General features: G+C 39.3%; 1 protein-coding gene and 1 pseudogene across 1 annotated transcript; one reads left to right on the top strand and one right to left on the bottom strand.

The window, feature by feature from the left end:
• Positions 1 to 1502: 1502 nt before the first annotated feature.
• On the bottom strand, positions 1503 to 2269 carry LOC101825993 (annotated as a pseudogene).
• Positions 2270 to 18928: 16659 nt separating this feature from the next.
• On the top strand, positions 18929 to 19873 carry LOC101842780 (olfactory receptor 4D5). Its single transcript, XM_005069388.1, has one exon. The coding sequence runs from the start codon at positions 18929 to 18931 to the stop codon at positions 19871 to 19873; it is 945 nt and encodes a 314-aa protein (XP_005069445.1).
• The last annotated feature ends 560 nt before the right edge of the window (positions 19874 to 20433 follow it).

The following is a 20433-nucleotide window of genomic DNA, read 5'->3' as shown; positions in this document are numbered from 1 at the left end:
CCCCCCTAAAAACACCAAAACAAAATAAGACATACAGCTCCTTAAACAAAAAAAATCTCAGCTCTTGTTAGATTTAACTGGGAAATAAAAACCTAAAATACAAAGCTGGACAGAACTAGAAATTCTTCCCTACTGTTTGGCTTTCATAGTCTTGAGAGGTGCTATGTCAGCTGATGGCGGAGAAAATTCACCAGTAGTCTTATCCAGGGCTCGACCCTGCATATCACAATTCTGACCTCTAGGCAGGATAAACCCACTTGTGCTGTACTGGCATAACACTTATGTGGGGTTACCAACAACTTTCTTAGATTTGTAGTTTGCATCCTAAAATGGAATTAATAATTGGTTCTGTAAACTTGGTCAAAAGTCTATGGCTCAGAAAGTCATAGGTCCCAAGGGGTAACTTATCATTGGTGTTTTGCTACATGAATATGCTGTCAAACTGCCTTCTAAATGTTTATGTTCATAGCAATGGATGAATGTTGCTACCGATCTTGGTTAGAGAAACTTGTTTTTGCAGTGGGCAGCAAGAGACTCATAACTGGTCAAAGATCTGAGTGTAAGTGACTGCTGACTGCTTCAAAGTAGAGGGGATATCTATTGTCCTCCACTAAGGCTTAGGAAACACAATCGTAATTGTTGCAGGAAGAATGTTGGAGCCAGAGGATGAGAAAGACTGTTGTGAAGTGCTGTTTTCTGGATTATGTAACATGGCCATTGAACTTATCTCACAGCAACTGTGGTCAACAGCCAAGATCAAACCAGACAATATTCCAACATGGATGGGGAATGACTCTTGAGCCCTTACTCCAAGGTCAGGAATAATGACTTCTGAAGACATGAAAATCATTTTTTTTTACAGTTGTGTAGACACTGCTAAGCTGCTCATGCTTCTATAAATAACTCTGCACTCATGCTCTTGTAAGCAACCTAACTAAACCCAGTGGTTCAAAGAGACATCATAAAAGTAAGAGGGGACTTGTTGGGAAACAGAAAGGTACCAGAAATTGGTTGAGGTGTGAATGTGATCAAGAGTGGTGGGAGGTAATATAACCAAAGCATATTATATGCATATATGAAATTGTCAAAGAAAATATTTTTAAAAAACACATCCTCCAGGAAAAACTTGATTAATATGATTATTGAAATGACTTTTTAAAACCAACAACAAACTTAGATAAAACATTTATATAAGTTATAAATATATATACATATATGGATACATATACCTGTATAGACAATACCTATGTGCATGTGTTACATTTCTTTTCTTTTCTTTTTTTTTTAGCTGTTCTGTACACTGTATTTTGGGATTGTCATTTTTGCTGGAAACCCCAATTTAAAACAAAACACCCAGTAGGTAGGTCAAAGTTTAACACAAGATGAGAAAGTGGCCCGTTGCTTGCCTTGCGCAGGGCCTTTGGCAGGCCACAAAAACAAACTGCTGCTGCTGGGAGCCAATGTCCTCTGCCGTGTTCCAGCTGAGGAACTGGAGAGTGTCATTAGAGTTTCTCATCTCCTTCCTCCACGTCTTTCAGACTGAGCTCTTCCAGAGAACCCTTGCCTTTGGTTTCCTTTTTTATTAGCTCATCGATTTCTCTGAAGCAGCCAGGGTCGAGGAGACATACTCTCTCCAGCTGCTGGCTATAGTCCTCATTCTCCACGACCTACATAAGTGGCTTCAGCTTTCCCTTCAGCTTCTTGCCTTCATTTATTGTCAGAATGAAGCGCAATCACATGTGGGCATGCTCTATCTGTATCTTCTCTTTTAACTGCTTTATCACTTCCAAAGCCTGCTGCTTTATGCTCTTGTTGGGCTTGACTGAGTAGTGGATGTCTTTCATGGCTCTCTCAATGAGGATAACCGTGTAGGGTCTGTTTGTTTCTGGGTTCACGCCCTTGTCTGACACAATGGTTGCACTATCCCTAAATATCTGCTCCAGCTGTGTATGCCGTTCTTTATCTGACACTTGAACTTCTCCTTTAGTCAGAATCTGCTAACAGATTTCAGTCTGTCCCAAATGCACTGATGAGGTCTTCCTTCTTGGCAACCTGGCCTTTGGAAACATTTACAAACACTGAGTGGGTCTGCAGAACTTCATCAAGGTCTTTTTCCATGCCACTCTGCCAGCCGACGACCTTGTTTTTATAGCAGGCGATTTCAAAGCGCTTCCCTGCCCGCTTCATCCGCACCACGGCCACATTGGTTAGCCTGATCTGGTTGGTGGGGGTGAAGATCGACATGGTGGCTGCTCCCAGACCTTAGGGCTCCCCAAGTGCTTCGCTGTAACGACCCCGCGGTGCGCTAACTCCAGGGGTGCTAGGCTCTTCCCCAACTTACACTAGGGCAGCAGGCACTGCGCCGTGTTACATCCTATAACTATGAGTAAAATACTTAAGAAAAACAACGTACAAAGAGGAGTTATTTATTTTGGCTCGAGAGGGTTCAGTTCTTGACAGTTTGGGCTCATGGGCTTGAGCAAAATATCATGGTGGCTGTAGAGAAGGGTCTTCACTTCATGGTGGGCAGGAAGGGATGAAAGGAGGGAGGCCAGGACAAGACAAAGCTCACAAAATCATATACCTACTGCTTCTAGCTAGTTCCTACTTCTAAAATGTCTACAATCTCCCCAAATCATCTCCAGTAACACCACCAGCTTGGGACCAACCATTCAACACATGAGCCTAGGTGGGCTGTGCCATATTTAAACCATGATATCACATTTAATATTGTGTTTATTTATATGTATCCAGAACTACTATTTAAAATTTTTCTTTTTTTATTGGTGTTTTGAGACAGATAGTTTTGCTATGTAAACCTGGCTGGCCTGGCCCTCAATATATGTGACTTTAACTTCTACTCTCTCTGCATCTAAGTGTTGGGATTACAGCTGTGTATCACCATGCCTGACTTTCAGAGTTACAGTTTTTAATAAACAGCTAGCATATTAACAAACAATATAATAACTCCCTGAAAGTCCCTGAAGAAAATTGAAAGGCAAACGGAGTGTTCATCTTTAATAACAATAAAATGTACATAAAAGTAGAGCTTTAGAAAACAACTGAAAATCATGTAAAACTGGCAACTTTTACTCATGGCAACAATATGGTAAAAATGCACAAACAGTGTAAAATAAATATATTACAAGAAGTCTACTGATTTTGCCTATTTCTTTTTTTTAGTTTATGTATTTTTTTAATGTGCAAGTGCTCTGTCTGTCTGTATGTCTGCAGGCCAGAAAAGGGTATCAGATCTGAGTATAGATAGTTGTGAGCTACCATGTGGTTGCTGGAAATTGAACTCAGGACCTCTGGAAGAGTAGCCAGTGTTCTTAACTGCTGAGCCACCTCCAGGCATGATTTTGCCTATTTCTGAGAAATGTTTCTAAGATATCAACTTATTAACATGTACTGAATTCTGCCAGTTATTTAGTTGACTTTTAAAGCCTTCAACTGGGAAAATGGTGCAAAGATATAGTACTCAGAGTGGAGTTTAGTGGCAGGGATCACCCACTCAGTTATGAGGACCTGGTTTCAACCACAGCAAACAGGAAGTAAAGACTTAGTGAGGCATATTTATATTCGGTAAGTAGACTTCTTTCTTTTACTTTATTCGTTGTTATTATATCATTAAGCCATTCATTAGGTTGGTGGGGTTAACAAAAACAAAGGAAATATATGAAGAAAAGAATTTTGGAAAAAATCATAAAAAATTTGTTCTCTGAATTATGAAGCTGTGATGTGGAGGTGCTGGACTGCAGCTAATTTATTCTTCAGGGATGGTTCATGTAGGTCACTGCTCTTCCCTGCATTTGTCCCTGGTGTGGTCCCCAGAGACACTTAGCTGAGGATAGCATGGGAGATTTTCATGCCCCACAGCTGACATCTACCTCTGCTTTGTCAAAATCCCTTTGCAATAGACCTTCAAGTCCTGAAGCCCTCTTGAGGGCCTGCAGCAGTCTTTTGATCCAAATTTATGCATCACCAATTTCTACAGTGATATCATGTAGGAAGCTGGAGGTGAGTGAATCTCAGCTGTTTAGTGTAATTTTTAAGATTTTCCTCATTCATTTGGAAGGTTTGAACCTGCGATTACCCACTAGAAGAGTACACTGAAGGATCCAGCTCAGGCTGTGCTACTAAGTGACTTTGGAGACTCTTGCCTCTCTGGGTCACCATTCATAATTGTGTGTGTGTGTGTGTGTGTGTGTGTGTGTGTGTATGTGTGTGTGTGATATCATCTATTTCCAGGATGTAAAACAAGATTAAAATTACCCTGTTCCCTGTCACACAGAAATGTCTGTTTGCTAAAATAGATTTAAGTGTTTGTGATAAGACTAGCTAATTTTAAGTCATTATTTAATTTGAATGTTCAAATGCCACAGGTAAATGACACGAAAGCCAAGGTTTCATTCCCTGTCTTCCTTTTCAAAGATTCTTGTTTAGATTAGGGACTCCTTAATCTAACATTTAGCTGGAACACAATTTGCCCTTTATTTACATATCTCCATTGTCTGTTATTCAGAGTTCTATTCCAAATCAGATACTTTGGCTGTATTCATGCATATTCTTCACTGCTATGTATTTTCTTAGTCTTTTCTCTTTGAAACTGAAACTCCCCATCTCTGATCTGCTCTACGTTTGACAACTAACTATCCTCTCCAAATTACAAGATTTACTCAGGCACGTGTTTGCATTTAAAATATTGATAGTTAATCTTATTCTAGGCAATAGGCTAAAGGCTTTTTCTATATTACCTAATTTCATAATTAATCCTCTACAGAGCAAATGGCATTTCTAGTCTACAGTTTTGAAAACTACAGGGTTGACCTCAGTGCCAACACTTTGCAGAGTTTCCAGAACAATTAGGAATGCTTGTCCAGATGTTCACTACTAACTCTAGAGCCAGCATTCTTTTAGATAGTGTTGCCTTAAAGGCAGAGAGAGATTCCCTATGAAACCTACCCTTAAGGGTCACCAAAAACTATGGTTATTCAGAACCCAAGGTTGGCAGGAATGGGGGATCTGAAGTAAAGAAAACATGAAGTCCACTGTGCTCAGGTAGAGGTGACTTCTTCCCTGATTGCATTGTGTCTACAATCCTACATAAATAGTTACCATTTATTCAGTTTATTCCCAATCTTAACTTATTCACAAAAGTGATTTTCCCTACTTTTTCACTTAAAATATGACCTAAGAAGGTAAAGAATGTAGTGATATTATTATTATTATTATACAGGGCATCGTAATGAAGTGGACAGCCTTGAGTGATCTTGAGGCCCACTCACCCACACCTGCCTTACAAGTGATGAATTATAGATGAGCATGGCTAGGCTCAGCTGTATTCCTTCTATGATGGCCAGCATGCTCTACACAAAAATATTTAGAGAAGTAAATGCTTGCTGAATTAAAAGAAATGGAAACTTCACACATGTGTGTACATGATTACACAGAGAAATGTATGCTAAAGACAAGTCAGTTCAAATCTAAGTTCTGCACTCACATTTCCAAAACATTACAGTGATGCTCTATTTGAGTCTAGGGAAGGTTTGAGGTACAGTGAAGTCATAGGTCCCTCTCATCCTATTTTACTCTTATCTGTAACAATGAGTTGTTTTGGGGCAATTTCCTATTCAGGCAGTTCAGCTCTCTACCTGTAGATTTATGTGAATATGAATTTATATTTGCACTAACTATGCATACAGGATAGCTGTAAGTATGACCCACACGTTTACATAGTTTATTTGTTGACCACAATGTCATGCTGCAGTTTTCAATGGCTGGGCAGTCCTGGTGGGCAAAGGTTTCAAAAACACAATGCCTTATATCTATTTTACATATTTGACCTTATTTGATTCTGAAAAGAGCTCAGTGAGGCAAATTGGGTATATTGTTATGATACTCATTTTACACACAGGAAACCTAAAAAGAAACTTAAAGAAAATTTCTAGTATCACAATTATTTTGGAATCCAGAACATTAATTGACATACATTTCTGCCAAAAAATACAATAACTTCTTTTCTTTTCATTCTTGCTGACTTTTGTCTTTGTTTTGGATAATAGCCATTCTGACAGGTGTGAGGTAGTATCTCACTATGGTTTAAATTTTCCATTCCTTAAAAACTGGCAATGTCAGACATTTTAGTCATATATATATGTAAATATTGGCAAATGCATGCCTTCTTTTGAGAAATCTTTATGTTTTTTATAGTTTTCATTCAGGTTATTATTTTATCACTATTTCTGAAATCAATACATGTAACATGATTATATTCATAATATAAAAGGAATCAAGATTCTTACTTCTGTTTCTTTTTTTTTTAAAGACAGGTTTTATCTGAGTAACAGACTTGACTGTTCTAGAACTAGCTCTGTAGACTAGGCTGGCCTCAAACTCACAGAGATCCACCTGCCTCTGCCTCATGAAAGCTGGGATTAAAGGCGTGCACCACCACTGCCCAGCAAGATTCTTACATATTTTTTATGGCAACCCCTTAGCAAATTCTGACTTAAGGGGATTTTCTCACATTTCATAGGTTGACTCTTCACTCATGCTCCTTGTTTTCTTGCTTATGAAGGAGCTTTTTAGTCTGATGCCATCTTATTTCTGTGATTTCATTTCTGTTTCTTCAATCTTTGGGGTCAAATCCAAAAATTCATTAGTTAGACCAGTGCCATGTACTATTTCATTTTTTTCTATGAAAGTAGTTACACAGTATCTGATCTTTTATTTGTATATGATATGGTTATTTACTTTAAGAACTTAATAATACAGTTGACTTTCATTTTTGAGCATGCCAATGTCTAGCTTTGCAGCTACCCTCTATTAAACTGAGAACATTGTAGCTCAAGGCTTTCATGGAGGTGAATATCAGCAAATCTTTCCTACAATGTTTCTCCAGATTTTTAATTGCCTATCTACTGCATTCTTTTGTCATTTCTGACTGACTTTCTTTGCTTGTTTCTTTCTTTCTTTCTTTTTGGTTTTTGGATCCAGGGTTTCTCTGTGTAATAGTCCTGGCTGTCCTGGAACTCACTTTGTAGACTAGGCTGGCCTCAAACCCACAGAGAACCATATATTTTAGTAGTCCTTTAAAACTTTCCTCTAGGGTTGGTTGAAAATATAGTAACAACCACACAGTTTTACAGAAGGGAGGTGTCTGGTGTTGGATGCTGTGACATTTCTATTTAGGGTACTACTCTAGCCACCTCCCTTCCTGAGGCAAGGCTCTGTCACAGCACTCTACCAAAGCTCATCGTTGGGTCCTTCTGTTCCTTGCCCATTTAAGCCATATATTTAGTGCATGGAGCCCTTGTCCAGTGTTCCTGATACTACTCCCAGGGCTTTATTCAGGGCTGTGTTTCCAAAGCTAAAGGGTGACATAGTATGTGCTCTTCTGTGCCTGTTATAACACAGCAGAAACTGGTATCTTCCGGATTGTAGTGTAGAAGGAGGCTCAGCGTACAGATGGGAGTGCACAATGAATGGAGATCAGTTGAAGAAAAACCAAGCAGGAGACAATTTTACCTTCTCATCTTGTCATAGTCCAGAGCAGACTTGTGAGCAAGAACAGATTTCATTAACAGTTTATTAGTAGGAGATACAACTGTAAATAAACATTAGTGTTGGTTTGCACTTGTACTCTTGTAATTCATCTCTGGAGTGGTCAAGTAAGATCTGCTGGGAAAGGGAGGCATGATTGGAGGGTTCACAGGAATAGAGCCTATTTGCTTTGTTACTAGCCACTAAGGGTGAGGATTCTATCACAAACCCACCCATTAGTAATTTCTTGATGTCTTTTTATGTGTCATGTAGATGTTTCTGATTTTGAAATGATAGTCTGCATTTAAGATGTTGCAGGATGGAGGAATGGCAAACACTCATTGTTTAATCATATTTGAGACTATAATTTTTATCATATTATACATTAAAGTGGCATCATCTGTTCATCAGTTTGAAATACTAGCTGCTAAGAATTTTGCAGGCAATTAACGATATACAATAAATGAAATACATTGTTTCTTCTTGACATTTTATGTGCATTAACTCTATTTAATTCCCACATTTTTAGTGTGACATATTTAGGCAAGAAAAGTAATTTCTTGGTGTCAGAAATTTCTCAATAGAGGAATCTGTAATTTGCCTATCATATGTTACAGAAGACCTTCATTAGAATGATTTTATTTTTAGGGATGGAGGAATCGTGGTGTGGGTACAAGGGATGGACGCAGACATTAAACGAGGTGATCAGGTATTAATGTGGGGCACACGAATGGAGGGGAAGAGAGCTGCTATGGAGATTAGCAGAACATTTCACCTTGGAAAGATGAGAAGCAGGTGGTAAAACATGTGGTACAGAAAATGTATGCTCTTCTACGCCGTGTGCTAGACATGCTTAGAAATGTATGGTCAGAGCTTTCATTGGTAGAAACCTGTTTTCAGGTATAGTGTGGCAAAATGATGTATACTTATTTCATTAAAAAGTATGAACTTAGAAGACTTAGGTATTCTTAAAACAATGCCAAGAGCAGATGTGCTCAGGCTTTCAGGCTTTTTTTTTTTTTTTTGTGGGTTCCCACTAGCTAGTGTTCCTACAGGAAGCCAGTGCAATTGAATCTCTCTTCCTTAGCTTGAGATAATGGAGCAGAGTTACACTGCCAAAAGTGTTGGGTCACTCAGAAGAGAAAAGAAAGGCTCCAATTGATTAATTATATTTTTGACTTTTCATTACACAAGAAGTAAGTGAATCCAATTATGGGAAATCGAAATAAGTGCATGTAATGGAATAAAGCACAGAAATTCGCCACCCCAACATCCTTCTAATGCCATTTACCCATCTAGAGGTAACCACTGTTACCAGTTCTGAGCACTTCACAATAATAGTGTGCATTTACATACCGTACAAACAATAAAAAAATAAAGCTTTCAGAACCAGAAAGGGAATCGTTTTATGCATTTCATTTTCTATGCTGTCCTCAACCTTCTTCCAATTTACTTAAAAGTTTCTTTACAAGAACTTAATTATTTACACTTTTCTGCTACCGAGGCTGTACTTACACTATTATATTGATCTCTTTTAGTATTCTTAAGGCTTCTGGATGTTAGATAGCAAGAAGTGGAGTTGTGGATTCAAAACGTATTCAAATGCAAAATGCTTGCTTGAGTGTTGAGGAGAAGCTGCCCAACTACTTTCTTAGAGGTGATGGTGGTTCACATTTAAATATTATGTCAGCATCCTTGTCCCCTCCCGCCATTGTTTTCAACAATCACCAACGACTTAAAATTTCTTATCTCAAAGATGCATAAACATTACATTGTTTTAAATGTTTTATATATATATTGAACCATTTTTGGAGTTGAATATATTTTCCTGTGAATTATCTTCACATGCATGTTCTTAGCACTTTGAGGAAACTCTTTTTTATTATTATTATTTTAAATAGCTTGTTTTACATATCAATCCCAGTTCCCTCTCCCTCCCCTCCTCCCGCACCCCCCACCATCCCCCCCAGCCTCCCACCCTATCGCCATTTCCTTCCATATAGGGGATATCTAGAGTCTGTCATTTCACTCAGGGCAGGGTCCAGGAACTCACCTAAGAGTCCAGGCTGAGAGAGCATCCCTCTTTGTGTTATGGACACACGATGTCTGTTTGGATGCCAGGGATAAACACTGATCCACTGCCCAGGGCCCCATAGGTTGCCCAGGCCTCCTCACTGACACTCACATTCGGGGGTCCGGATCAGTCCCATGCTGGCCTCCCAGCTGTCAGTCTGGGGTCCAAGAGCACTCCCCTGTTCAGATCAGCTGTCTCTGCTGGGTTTTGCCAGCCCATTCTTTGCCAATTTGCTCATCGCTCCTCTCTCTCTGTCACTGGGTTCCTTGGATTCAGTTAAGTGTTTAACTGTGGGTGTTTGCCTCTGCTTCCATCAGTCACAGGATGAAGGCTCCCAATGGTTATAGACATCAAGTTCATTATCTGGAATGGGCATTCGAGGTGGTCTCTCCACTATTGCTTAGCTTGCCAATTGGTGTCATCCCTTTAGATCACTAGAGGTCACACTGGTGCCTGATCTGTCTTCTAATCTATGATTCCCTCTTCCCCCTATTCTACTCCCCACTCAACCTTCCTGTTCCCCCATGACTTATTCTCTCTTCCTCTTCTCCCCCTCTATTCTTCCCTATTTTATTGGTATTAATCCCACACTTTTCTTATGACTCAGTGCCCTGTGGAGTTATTTTCTCATATGTTTGTAGCTTCCGCTTCTGCTTTGCTCCTCATATGTGTGTCATCCTAAGTTCTGCACTGCCCAAAACATTTTCTGTCGTTTCATCTGACTTGTGACCTTTATGTTTTGTTTGGAATACTTTCATAGTTTAATGTCATAATGAGTTCTGTGTTTTCTTCTAGAACATTTATTTTATATATTATTTGAGTTCAAATATTTAGTCAAGTTGGAATTTACATTTCATGTGTAATATACAAATCTGACTTTTTTCCTAAAATAATGGATTTAATAGAAGGCTTCTTTAAGGAGTCTGTAAACTTTTGACAATAAACTTGAATCTCTAGTTTTATGATGTGTTAACTTCTCAAAATATTGTATGTAAGTATTCACTTTTAGTTTTAATGCATTTTATTCAAGTATATTAATTGTACGAAATGATGGCTTTTCATGTGATTTTTCACTCATACATGATGTACTTTGATCCTGTTCACTCCTGTTCCTTCATTTTTCTTACTGGAGTGGGGTTAATATCTTAGAGAGATTTTGGTTTGCATTTTCCTGACAATTAGTGATATGGAATATTTTTCCGTAATTCTTTAAATAGTTGCATTCCTTTTTAAAAAAAATAACAATAATTATTATTTTTTATTTAGGTTAGAAACAATCTTGTTTCACATGTCAATCCCCCCCCCTCCCCACCAGGTCCCCCAGTCCCCCACCCAATCTCCACTTTGGTCCCCAGGGAGGCTGAGGCCCTCCATGGTGGATCTCCAGTGACTGTTATTTCATCCAGGGCAGGGCCTAGGCCCTCCCCCAAGAGTCCTGGCTGAGAGAGCCTCCCACATTATGGTATGGGCACTCAAAGTCTATTTGTACGCTGGGGATAAATAGTACCCAAGGCTCCATAGATTACCTAGGCCTCTTCACTAACATTCACATTCAGGGGGGTCTGGGTCAGTCCCATGCTTTCTACACAGTCATCAATCTGGGGTTCAAGAGCTCCCCCTTGTTCAGATCAACTGTTTCTGTAGATTAAACCAGCCCACTCTTAACTCCTTTGCCCATCAGTTCTCTCTGACACTGGATTCCAGGAGTTCAGTTCAGTGTTTGTCTGTGGGTATCTGCCTCTGCTTTCATCAGTTGCTGGATGAAGGTTCTATTTCCCAGATTCTCTGGCAGTAGGATTATATGCTGGCCCTCCCCTGATTCATGTCTAAAATCCATAAATTAGTGAGTACATACCATGTTTGTCTTTTTGTGACTGGGTTACCTCACTCAGTATGGTTTCTTCTAGTGACATCCATTTGCCTGCAAATTTCAAGATTCCATTTTTTTCCCGCTGAATAGTACTCCATTGTGTAAATGTACCACATTTTCTCTATCCACTGTTCAGTTGAATAGTTGCATTCTTTTAAGAAATGTTTGCTTATTTATTTTTGAGACATAGTTTCACTCAGTCCAGGATATACTAGAACTCACTGTGTAATTCAGTCTGGCTTTGAACTTGTGGTAATCTCCCTGAATTACCATCCCAAGTAGTAGGTGTAGAGATATGAATTACCATGCCTTACCATTATCCAGTTTTATTTGGGTTATTATTTATTTTTATTATTAGATTTCAGAATTCCTTGTATATTCTAGATAGTAACACTTGTCAGATGTACAGCTTACAAGTATTTCCCCTTTGTTTGTGGTTGCTTCTTGCTTTCATTCCTGGGAGGATTTTAGTTTGGTATAATTTCATTTACCTTTTCTTTTCTCTTGTGCCCTTGGCATCTTTTCCAAACAAAATCCTTGCCCAGTTCATTTTTTTGTGGTGTTTTACTGCAGTAGTCTTAGAGTTTCAAGTCTTACATGCAAATCTGTTTTGATTTGATATTTGTAACTGGGGAGTCAAGGAGCAGGTGCTGTGTTTGGAGTTGCCTGTGACTATTTACTGAAAATGTTAAGGATTTAACCCTTCTTCAACAAGAACTTCAACAGCACTCAGAATAAAAGGGAAAGTTGTTTAATGAGCACAAAATCCAAGATTCTGCTCTAGGAGGTTAGGTCATGGGCAGAAACATGCTATGGTTTACTTAGGACAGGAGGTACTGTCATAATCTTGTCTACATGACCATCCTGGTGTGGGCTTTTATCCTTGCTCTGAAAGAGATTTTTCTCTGGAGCTAAGCACATTTCACAGAAGTTGAAAGGGCAGGTTTCTGGTTAGAGCAGTTTCATCTTAGCAAACAGAACTGGCTGTTTAAGCAGGTACTAGTGGTGGTCACTTCTCAAGAGAAAAGGGCAGACAATGTGTTAAGCAGAAACTTGCAGTTTAACAGTTGGATTTTTAACTACGTAGAAGGAAGACACTGTTAATCTTCCTTAATTAATGTTAAAGCTTGATACATTCCTTTTTTCCCATCAAAAAGACAGTCTCTATTCAAGGCATCTTTGTGCTATTGTCAGAGCAGTTGACTTTGCTCGCTTGGACTTATTTCTAGTCCTCTCTGTCCTGGTCAGCATGTCTGTATTTATGTCATTGCCTTGACATTTTGATTCATAGCACAGGAGTATATTTTGATGTGTGGTAGTGTAATTATTCCTGTTTTGTTCTTTGTGCTTATGCTTGTTTTATCTAGTAAGGCTTGTTTGTTTATGTATTTATTTGTTTATTTATTTATGTGATTCTATGCTACTTTTATCTTGTAGTTCTGTGAGAAATGCCACTAATGGATTAGTAGGAATTGTTTTGAATCTTGTAAAGTCTGGTAATTTTAGCAATATTTATTCCTTTCTTTTCTTTTTTTTTATTAGTGATTTATCTCTTCAAAGAACCAGTTTGAGTTTTGTTTATTTTTTCATTGTTGATTTTCTAATTTTTGTTGTACTGATTTATGTTAAACATTTAAGATTTATTTTAATCAGATTTTTTTAGGCCAGCATTTTAAGTCTTTCTCTGTTGAGATGGAAATCTCATTTATTGACTTAGAATTTTCTTGTTTTCTCATATAATATATTTAATGCCTTAGTTTACTTCTGAACATTGCCTTTGATTAACACATCTTGGTAAATTATATTTACCTTTTAAGATGTTATGTTTCTCAAAATTAGATTTCTTTTATGTTTTCTTTGAACCACATGCCACTTAGAAATGTTGTTTAATTTCCAAATATTTGGAAATAGATATTTTTTCCATTATTGACTTGCAGCATAATTCATACACTGTGATTTATATTCTTCTAGATTTGTTAATTTATGTATTCTGAGATGTAACATGGTCTACTTTAGAGAATGTTTGATGTAAGCTGGAGAACAGGTGTCCCACTCTTCTACCCCTCCTAGTCTATTGGCCTATTTATCTTTCTTTGTCAATGTAACAGCATCTTAGACAACATGGCTTAACAGTGAGACCTAACTTTGGCCAGTTTCTGTCTTCCAGTCTTGTTAGATATTTAACATGAGTTGTTTCTCCATATAGACCATAAGATCACTTTGTTGATGTCTTTATAATAACATGTTGGGATATTGATTGGGATTACATTGAACCTACAGATCAAATTAGGAGGAACTGAAAATTTGATAATGCCAAGGTTTATTATGACTGTAGATAAGAAGTGATAATTTATTTTTATTTTAAACTTTTTTAAACATTATGAATTTATAGTTTCCCTCATGTAGATCTTATGCATACTTGTTAAAGTTCTGTCCAAATATTGTTTTTTTTTGGAGGTTGTTTGCCCTACAACCTCATCTTTCTGACTTTCAATTTATAGAAATTTTTCTAAAATTGAGCATTGATTTTCAAGCTCCTAAAATGTTGAAATTTACAGTAGAAATTGCAGATTATTTGTATATTTAAAGTATTCCATCAAATTAAGACCTAGATGCATAGAGTTTAATAAAGAAACATAGAAAGGGAATCAAGGATTAAGAGTGTCAAGTTCTGGGAACTCAGGAAGGTTGGTGTGCAGTGTGAGGAAGTGTACTGTTTATTATGACTAGACAAGATTGGTACTCAGGGGTCAGCTGTTGACAGAGTGTTGCACACTGAAGATTTGGAGACAAGATAAACCTTTTCTTTTTCTTTCTTTTTAAAATTTCTATTATTTTAATTTTAAATAGCTTGTTTTACATGTCAATCCCAATTCCCTCTCCCTCCCCCTCCTCCCGCACCCACCCACCATCCCCCCCAGCCTCCCACCCTATCCCCATTTCCTTCCACATAGGGGATATCTAGAGTCTGTCATTTCACTCAGGGCAGGGGCCAGGAACTCACCTAAGAGTCCAGGCTGAGAGAGCATCCCTCTTTGTGTTATGGACACATGATGTCTGTTTGTATTCCAGGGATAAACACTGATCCACTGCCCAGGGCCCCATAGGTTGCCCAGTCCTCCTCACTGACTCTCACATTCAGGGGGTCTGGATCAGTCCCATGCTGGCCTCCCAGCTGTCGGTCTGGGGTCCAAGAGCTCTCCCCTGTTCAGATCAGCTGTCTCTGCTGGTTTTGCCAGCCCATTCTTTTTCTTTTTCTTTTTTTTTATCATTTTTTATTTTAATTTTAAATAGCTTGTTTTACATGTCAATCCCAGTTCCCTCTCCCTCCCCTCCTCCCGCACTCCCCTTCCCCCCCACCCTGCCACCCTATTGCCAAATCCTTCCACATAGGGGATATCTAGAGTCTGTCATTTTACTCAGGGCAGGGTCCAGGCACTCCCCTAAGAGTCCAGGCTGAGAGAGCATCCCTCTTTGTGCTATAGGCACACGAAGACTGTATATCAGGGATAGACACTGATGCACAGCTCAGGGCCCCATAGGTTGCCCAGGCCTTCTTGCTGACACTCACATTTGGGGGGTCCAGATCAGTCCCATGCTGGCCTCCCCACTGTCAGTCTGGGGTCCAAGAGCTCTCCCCTGTTCAGATCAGCTGTCTCTGCTGGTTTTGCCAGCCCATTCTTTGCCAATTTGCTCATCACTCCTCTCTCTCTGTCACTGGGTTCCTTGGGTTCAGTTCAGTGATTAATTGTGTGTTTGCCTCTGCTTCCATCAGTCACAGGATGAAGGCTCCCGGATGGTTATAGACATCAAGTTCATTATCAGGAATGGGCATTCGAGGTGGTCTCTCCACTATTGCTTAGCTTGCCAATTGGTGTTATCCCTTTAGATCACTCGAGGTCGCTCTGGTGCCTGATCTGTATTGGATCCCATGATTCCCTCTTCCCCCTATTCTACCCCCAACCCCTCAACTTCCTGTTCCCCCATGACCAACTCTCTTCCTCTTCACCCCCTCTCTTCTTCCCCATTCTTTTTCTTTTGGTTTACTCTCTGACACAGGCTGACTTTGTAGTTCAGGCTGACTTTCAACTCTTGTTCTTTTGTGGCAACCTCTCAAGTGTTAGGAACATGGTTTTCAACAAATGCCAAGAGTGGTGGTTTGAATAAGAATGACCCCCACTCATTTGAATGCTTAGTCACCAGGGGTGGGCTGGTTTAGAGGGATTAGAAGCTGTGACATTGCTGGAGAAAGTATGCCAATAGGAGAGGGCTTTGAGGTTCCTAAGCCCATACTCAATCTCAGAGTCTTGTTCTCTGCTGCCTGCAGATCAGGATGTAGTTCTCAGCTACTGCTCCAGTGCTCTGCACACTGCCATGCCCCTGCCCTGATGATAATGTACCAACATCTGGAACTGCAAGCAGGACTCCAGTTAAATGTTTTTTTTTTTTTTAAATAAGCTTCCTTGATCATGGCATTTCTTCATATCAATAGAACAATAACTAGGACATCAGCTTAGCAAGCTATTTGATTCTCATCTTTCTAAGGTCTTTGCATTCAGTGAAGTGCTTAATAAGTAGAAGGTACTTAATATACAAATTCACTTATATACAAATTCAATGAGTAAAGCACAAAGAAATACATCACTGAAAAGGCTACATTTAAAATTAACATTAAGCTGTTTTGAAATGACATTTCACATTTCTGTTAAGTGATAAGAGGAAATTAATTCCTGAAGTCGTTTAAATGTTTGACATCTCAGTTCCTGTCAAAATACTTCCGTGTAGATAAACACTCCTGTTATTTTAAGAATTTCTAAATGTTGGGGTGGATTGGCATTTTTATAATGATTCTAAAGTTTCAGTTACAACCTCCTGAATCATATATGAGTAAAAGTTATTCCTTGAACAATATACTTGAAGGTAACATGCATTCTCAAACTTGTGGAAGGGGGTTTATCATTCTAATTACATTCCGTTCCGTTGTATTTTCCCAAGGCCTGCAGTTTTTCTGGGTTCCCCAGAGCCATAGGATAGGAAACTTTCTTCTTTCATGCATTTTCATGCATTTGTAGAGAAAGTAATAGTTTTCTGCTTTTAAAAAGTGGAGGGCAAAGGAAAATTGTTTTCCATCTTTTTGTCTTACCTGTGACTTTAGCATCCTTTTATTTTATTTTTTTTCATTAAGTTGCGAGAGTTTATTTTAAACAAACTATAGTTGTCTGACAGAAGTTTATGATAAAATAGAAGACATCTGAGGAAAGGTGCTAACCTAACATCAGGTGCTAAACCTAATAATGCATATGAATTGAATGATAATAGCATTAAAATTCTGCTTTTTCTGGTTTTCCGATTTTTATTAATTTTTTTTATTTTACGTACCAATCCCACTACCCTCTCCCTGCCCTGCTTCCTCACACCTTCCACCCTTCCCATGCCCCCATCCAGACCTCAGAAGGGGTAAGGCTTTCCTTGGGGAGTCAACAAAGTCTGGTATACCAAGTTGAGGTAGAATCAAGCCCCTCCCCCTGTATCAAGACTGAGCAAGGTATCCCACCTTAGGGAATAGGCTCCCAAAAGCCAGTTCATGCCCCTGGGATATGTTCTGGTGCCACTGCCAACCCCACCCCCCCACAGATCAAGTCACATAACTGTCACCCACATCCAGAGGGTCTTGTTTGGTCCCATGTAGGTTCCCCAGCTGTCAGTCCATAGTCTAGGAGCTCCCTCTAGCTTGGGTCAGCTGTCTCTGTAGTTTTCCCCATCATGGTCCTAACCCCCCCACCTTGGTTTTCCAATTTTTATACAATTACAAAATAAAAATAAAATCCTAATTATTTTCTTTTTTTGGATCCAATACTTATTTTCCTATAAATTTTGTGGCTTGTAGAACTTAAAATAAATTTTAAGGTTTATTTATTTTATTTTGTGCATGTTAATGTTTTGTCTGCCTGTATGCTTACGCACTTGGGGAATTCCTGGATTCTGGGGAGATCAGGACAGGGCATCAAATCCCCTGGAACTGGAGTTAAGGAGGGTTGTAAGCTGTCACAAAGGTGCTAGGAATCAAGCCTTGATCCTCTGCATGGGTCACAAGCACTCTTAACCTCTAGCCCCACAGCCTGTGGCACTTCTTATATAATAATAAAGTTGTTCAAAGGAAAGACTGTGTTTTCCAAGGGAAAAGATGGATGTCTTAGAGGGCACAAAGAATTCTGGCAAAATGTTTCAGTTATGGATCATTTCATTATTCTTATATTCACCTGCCCTTCAGCCTTCTCAACCCTAAGCTACATGACTTTTAAGATAAAAAGGCTTACATATTTTTAAATAATCATAAACTGACAACCAGGGAGCCTGCATGGGTGTGGACCTAGGCTCTCTGTATATATGTTACAACTATGTAGCTTGGCCCTCTTGAGGTACTCCTAACATTGGGAGCAGGGCCCATCTCTGACTCTGTGACTTTTGGAACCCTACTCCTCATATTGGGTTGCCTTGCCCATCCTTAATACATGGGGAGGTGCTTAGTCTTACTGCAACTTGATATACCATGTTTTGTTGATACTCATGGGAGACCTCCCTTTCCTAAGCAGAAATGAAGGAGGAGTGAATTTGGGGTGGGTATAGAGGGGGGATGGGAGGCTAGGAGGAGGAGAAATTGTAGTAAGGATTTTAAACAAACAAACAAATAAATAGGCAAGTAAATAAATAAATTTATTTTTAAAAATCGAAAAGAAGGAAAATCACATTTAAAGAGGAACACTCAAATCAGGGAAAGTTTTCTTATTATGCTTTCCTATGACCAGGTGTCTGACCCAAAGATTAATACATAGAAGGCAACTAAGTGCTTATTCTTGGGTATAGTGTCAACTTTAGCATTTTGTTATCTGGGGATACAAATTATAACTATGTCATCCCATGGGCATTGTTTGGCATGTGGGGATTCATCAGGTTTTCTAAATCAAAGACATATTATTTTCAGTTCTACAAAGCAGGAATATTGTCAATGGTAACCCGAATTTTAGCTCCCTGAAGCTTGAATGGCAGTGTATTTTCATAGTGCTCTATTGAATCAATTATAATAATACATTTTAAAATTTAAACTTATATTGATGTTTGTGTGTGTTGGTTGATTGATGGTGTGCTGTTTGAGTACGTGTGCATACATTGCGCTGTGTACATGTGGAGATCAGAGGACAACTTGCAGGAGTTCCCCCTTCCCCACTATGTGGGTTTTGGGAATTGAACTCAAGTCATCATGATTTGCAGGGAATAGCTTTACCTGCTGAAACATCTATTTATAATGTTCATATGTTAAATAAAATAGTGAACATTTGCCCTAGAAGGAACAGACAGAATTATTTCAGAGAAATTTGTAGAGCCTTAATGACTATGTCCATTTTTCTTGACAGGCTCATTTACCAGGTCATACCAGGCAGATGAGCCCAACAAACCATTCCCAGGTGGAAGCATTCGTCTTCCTGGGGCTTTCTCAGGTATGGGAGCTTCGGTTCCTACTCTTCATCATCTTCTTAGCAGTGTATCTTTTGACTGTCACTGGCAATCTTCTTATTGTGGTCATAGTGACCTGGGACCCACGCTTGCACACAACTATGTATTTCCTCTTAGGCAACCTTTCATTCTTGGACTTCTGCTATTCTTCCATCACTGCCCCCAGGATGCTGGTTGACTTGCTCTCACACAGCTCCGTTATTTCCTTTGGAGCCTGCCTGACCCAGCTGTTCTTTTTCCACTTCATTGGAGGCATCAAGATATTCCTGCTGACTGTCATGGCATATGATCGTTACATCGCCATTTCTCAGCCCCTACGCTACTCACTAATTATGAACCAGTCCATCTGTGGGCTCTTCATGGCAGCCTCGTGGGTAGGGGGCTTTATCCACTCCATTGTCCAAATTGGACTGACTATCCATCTACCATTTTGTGGTCCTGACAAGCTGGACAACTTTTATTGTGACGTGCCGCAGCTGATCAAACTGGCCTGCACGGACACCTTTGTTTTAGAGCTTCTGATGGTGTCTAACAATGGCTTGGTCACTCTCATGTGTTTTCTGGTGCTGCTGGGCTCCTACACAGCCCTGCTTGTGATGCTCCGAAGCCACTCCAGGGAGGGTCGCAGCAAGGCCCTGTCTACCTGTGCCTCTCACATTGCTGTGGTGACTATCATTTTTGTGCCTTGCATCTACATCTATGCAAGGCCTTTTAGGACATTCCCCATGGATAAGGCAGTTTCTGTGCTATACACAATGGTCACCCCCATGCTGAATCCTGCCATTTATACCCTGAGAAATAAAGAAGTGATTGCAGCCATGAAGAAGTTGTGGAGAAGGCAGAAAGATTTCCTTGGTCCCCCAGAGCACTGACTACTTAGCAGCAGCCAGAATTTGAGGAACTGAAAAATGATTAAGAAGATCCAAGAAATGGATAAAACTCCATGCCTGTTGCTTAAGAATTGTTTTAAACATAGTTAATTTCTGGTGTCTTGAACACGAGCAGACTATTCTAGAACTGCTATGTGTGTCCTAGAAAAAAAAAAAGCAGCAACTGGTGTATAGTGTGGAGACCGTGCTCCAAGATGGGTGTGGTTCTGACCATGCTAAGAATGTTCTAGTCTAGAAATTATTTTTCAAAGAAATTTCTTAGGGGCAGGTGATTAAAACAAATGTACACTCTTATGTAATTTCAGGAGACTGGATGATTGTCAATGAAGAAAGAAAATTACCTTGGGAATGTCAGTTTTGCTGTCATAGATTCTTAAAGTCATAGCTATTATCATCATCAACATTGTCACTGTTGTTAATATCCTCATTATTGTCATTATCATCATCAGCATCAGCATCATCATTGTCATCATCTTGGTGAGAGCTCAGAGTGTCAGGCATTGAATGTAGTGGTTCATACTTATTATCTATTTGAATTCCTT

Source organism: Mesocricetus auratus, unplaced genomic scaffold (genome assembly GCF_017639785.1).
Source record: "Mesocricetus auratus isolate SY011 unplaced genomic scaffold, BCM_Maur_2.0 Super-Scaffold_100022, whole genome shotgun sequence".
NCBI lineage: Eukaryota > Metazoa > Chordata > Mammalia > Rodentia > Cricetidae > Mesocricetus > Mesocricetus auratus.
Note: the sequence above shows the minus strand (reverse complement) of the source record. Positions and strands in the feature narration are given on the sequence as shown.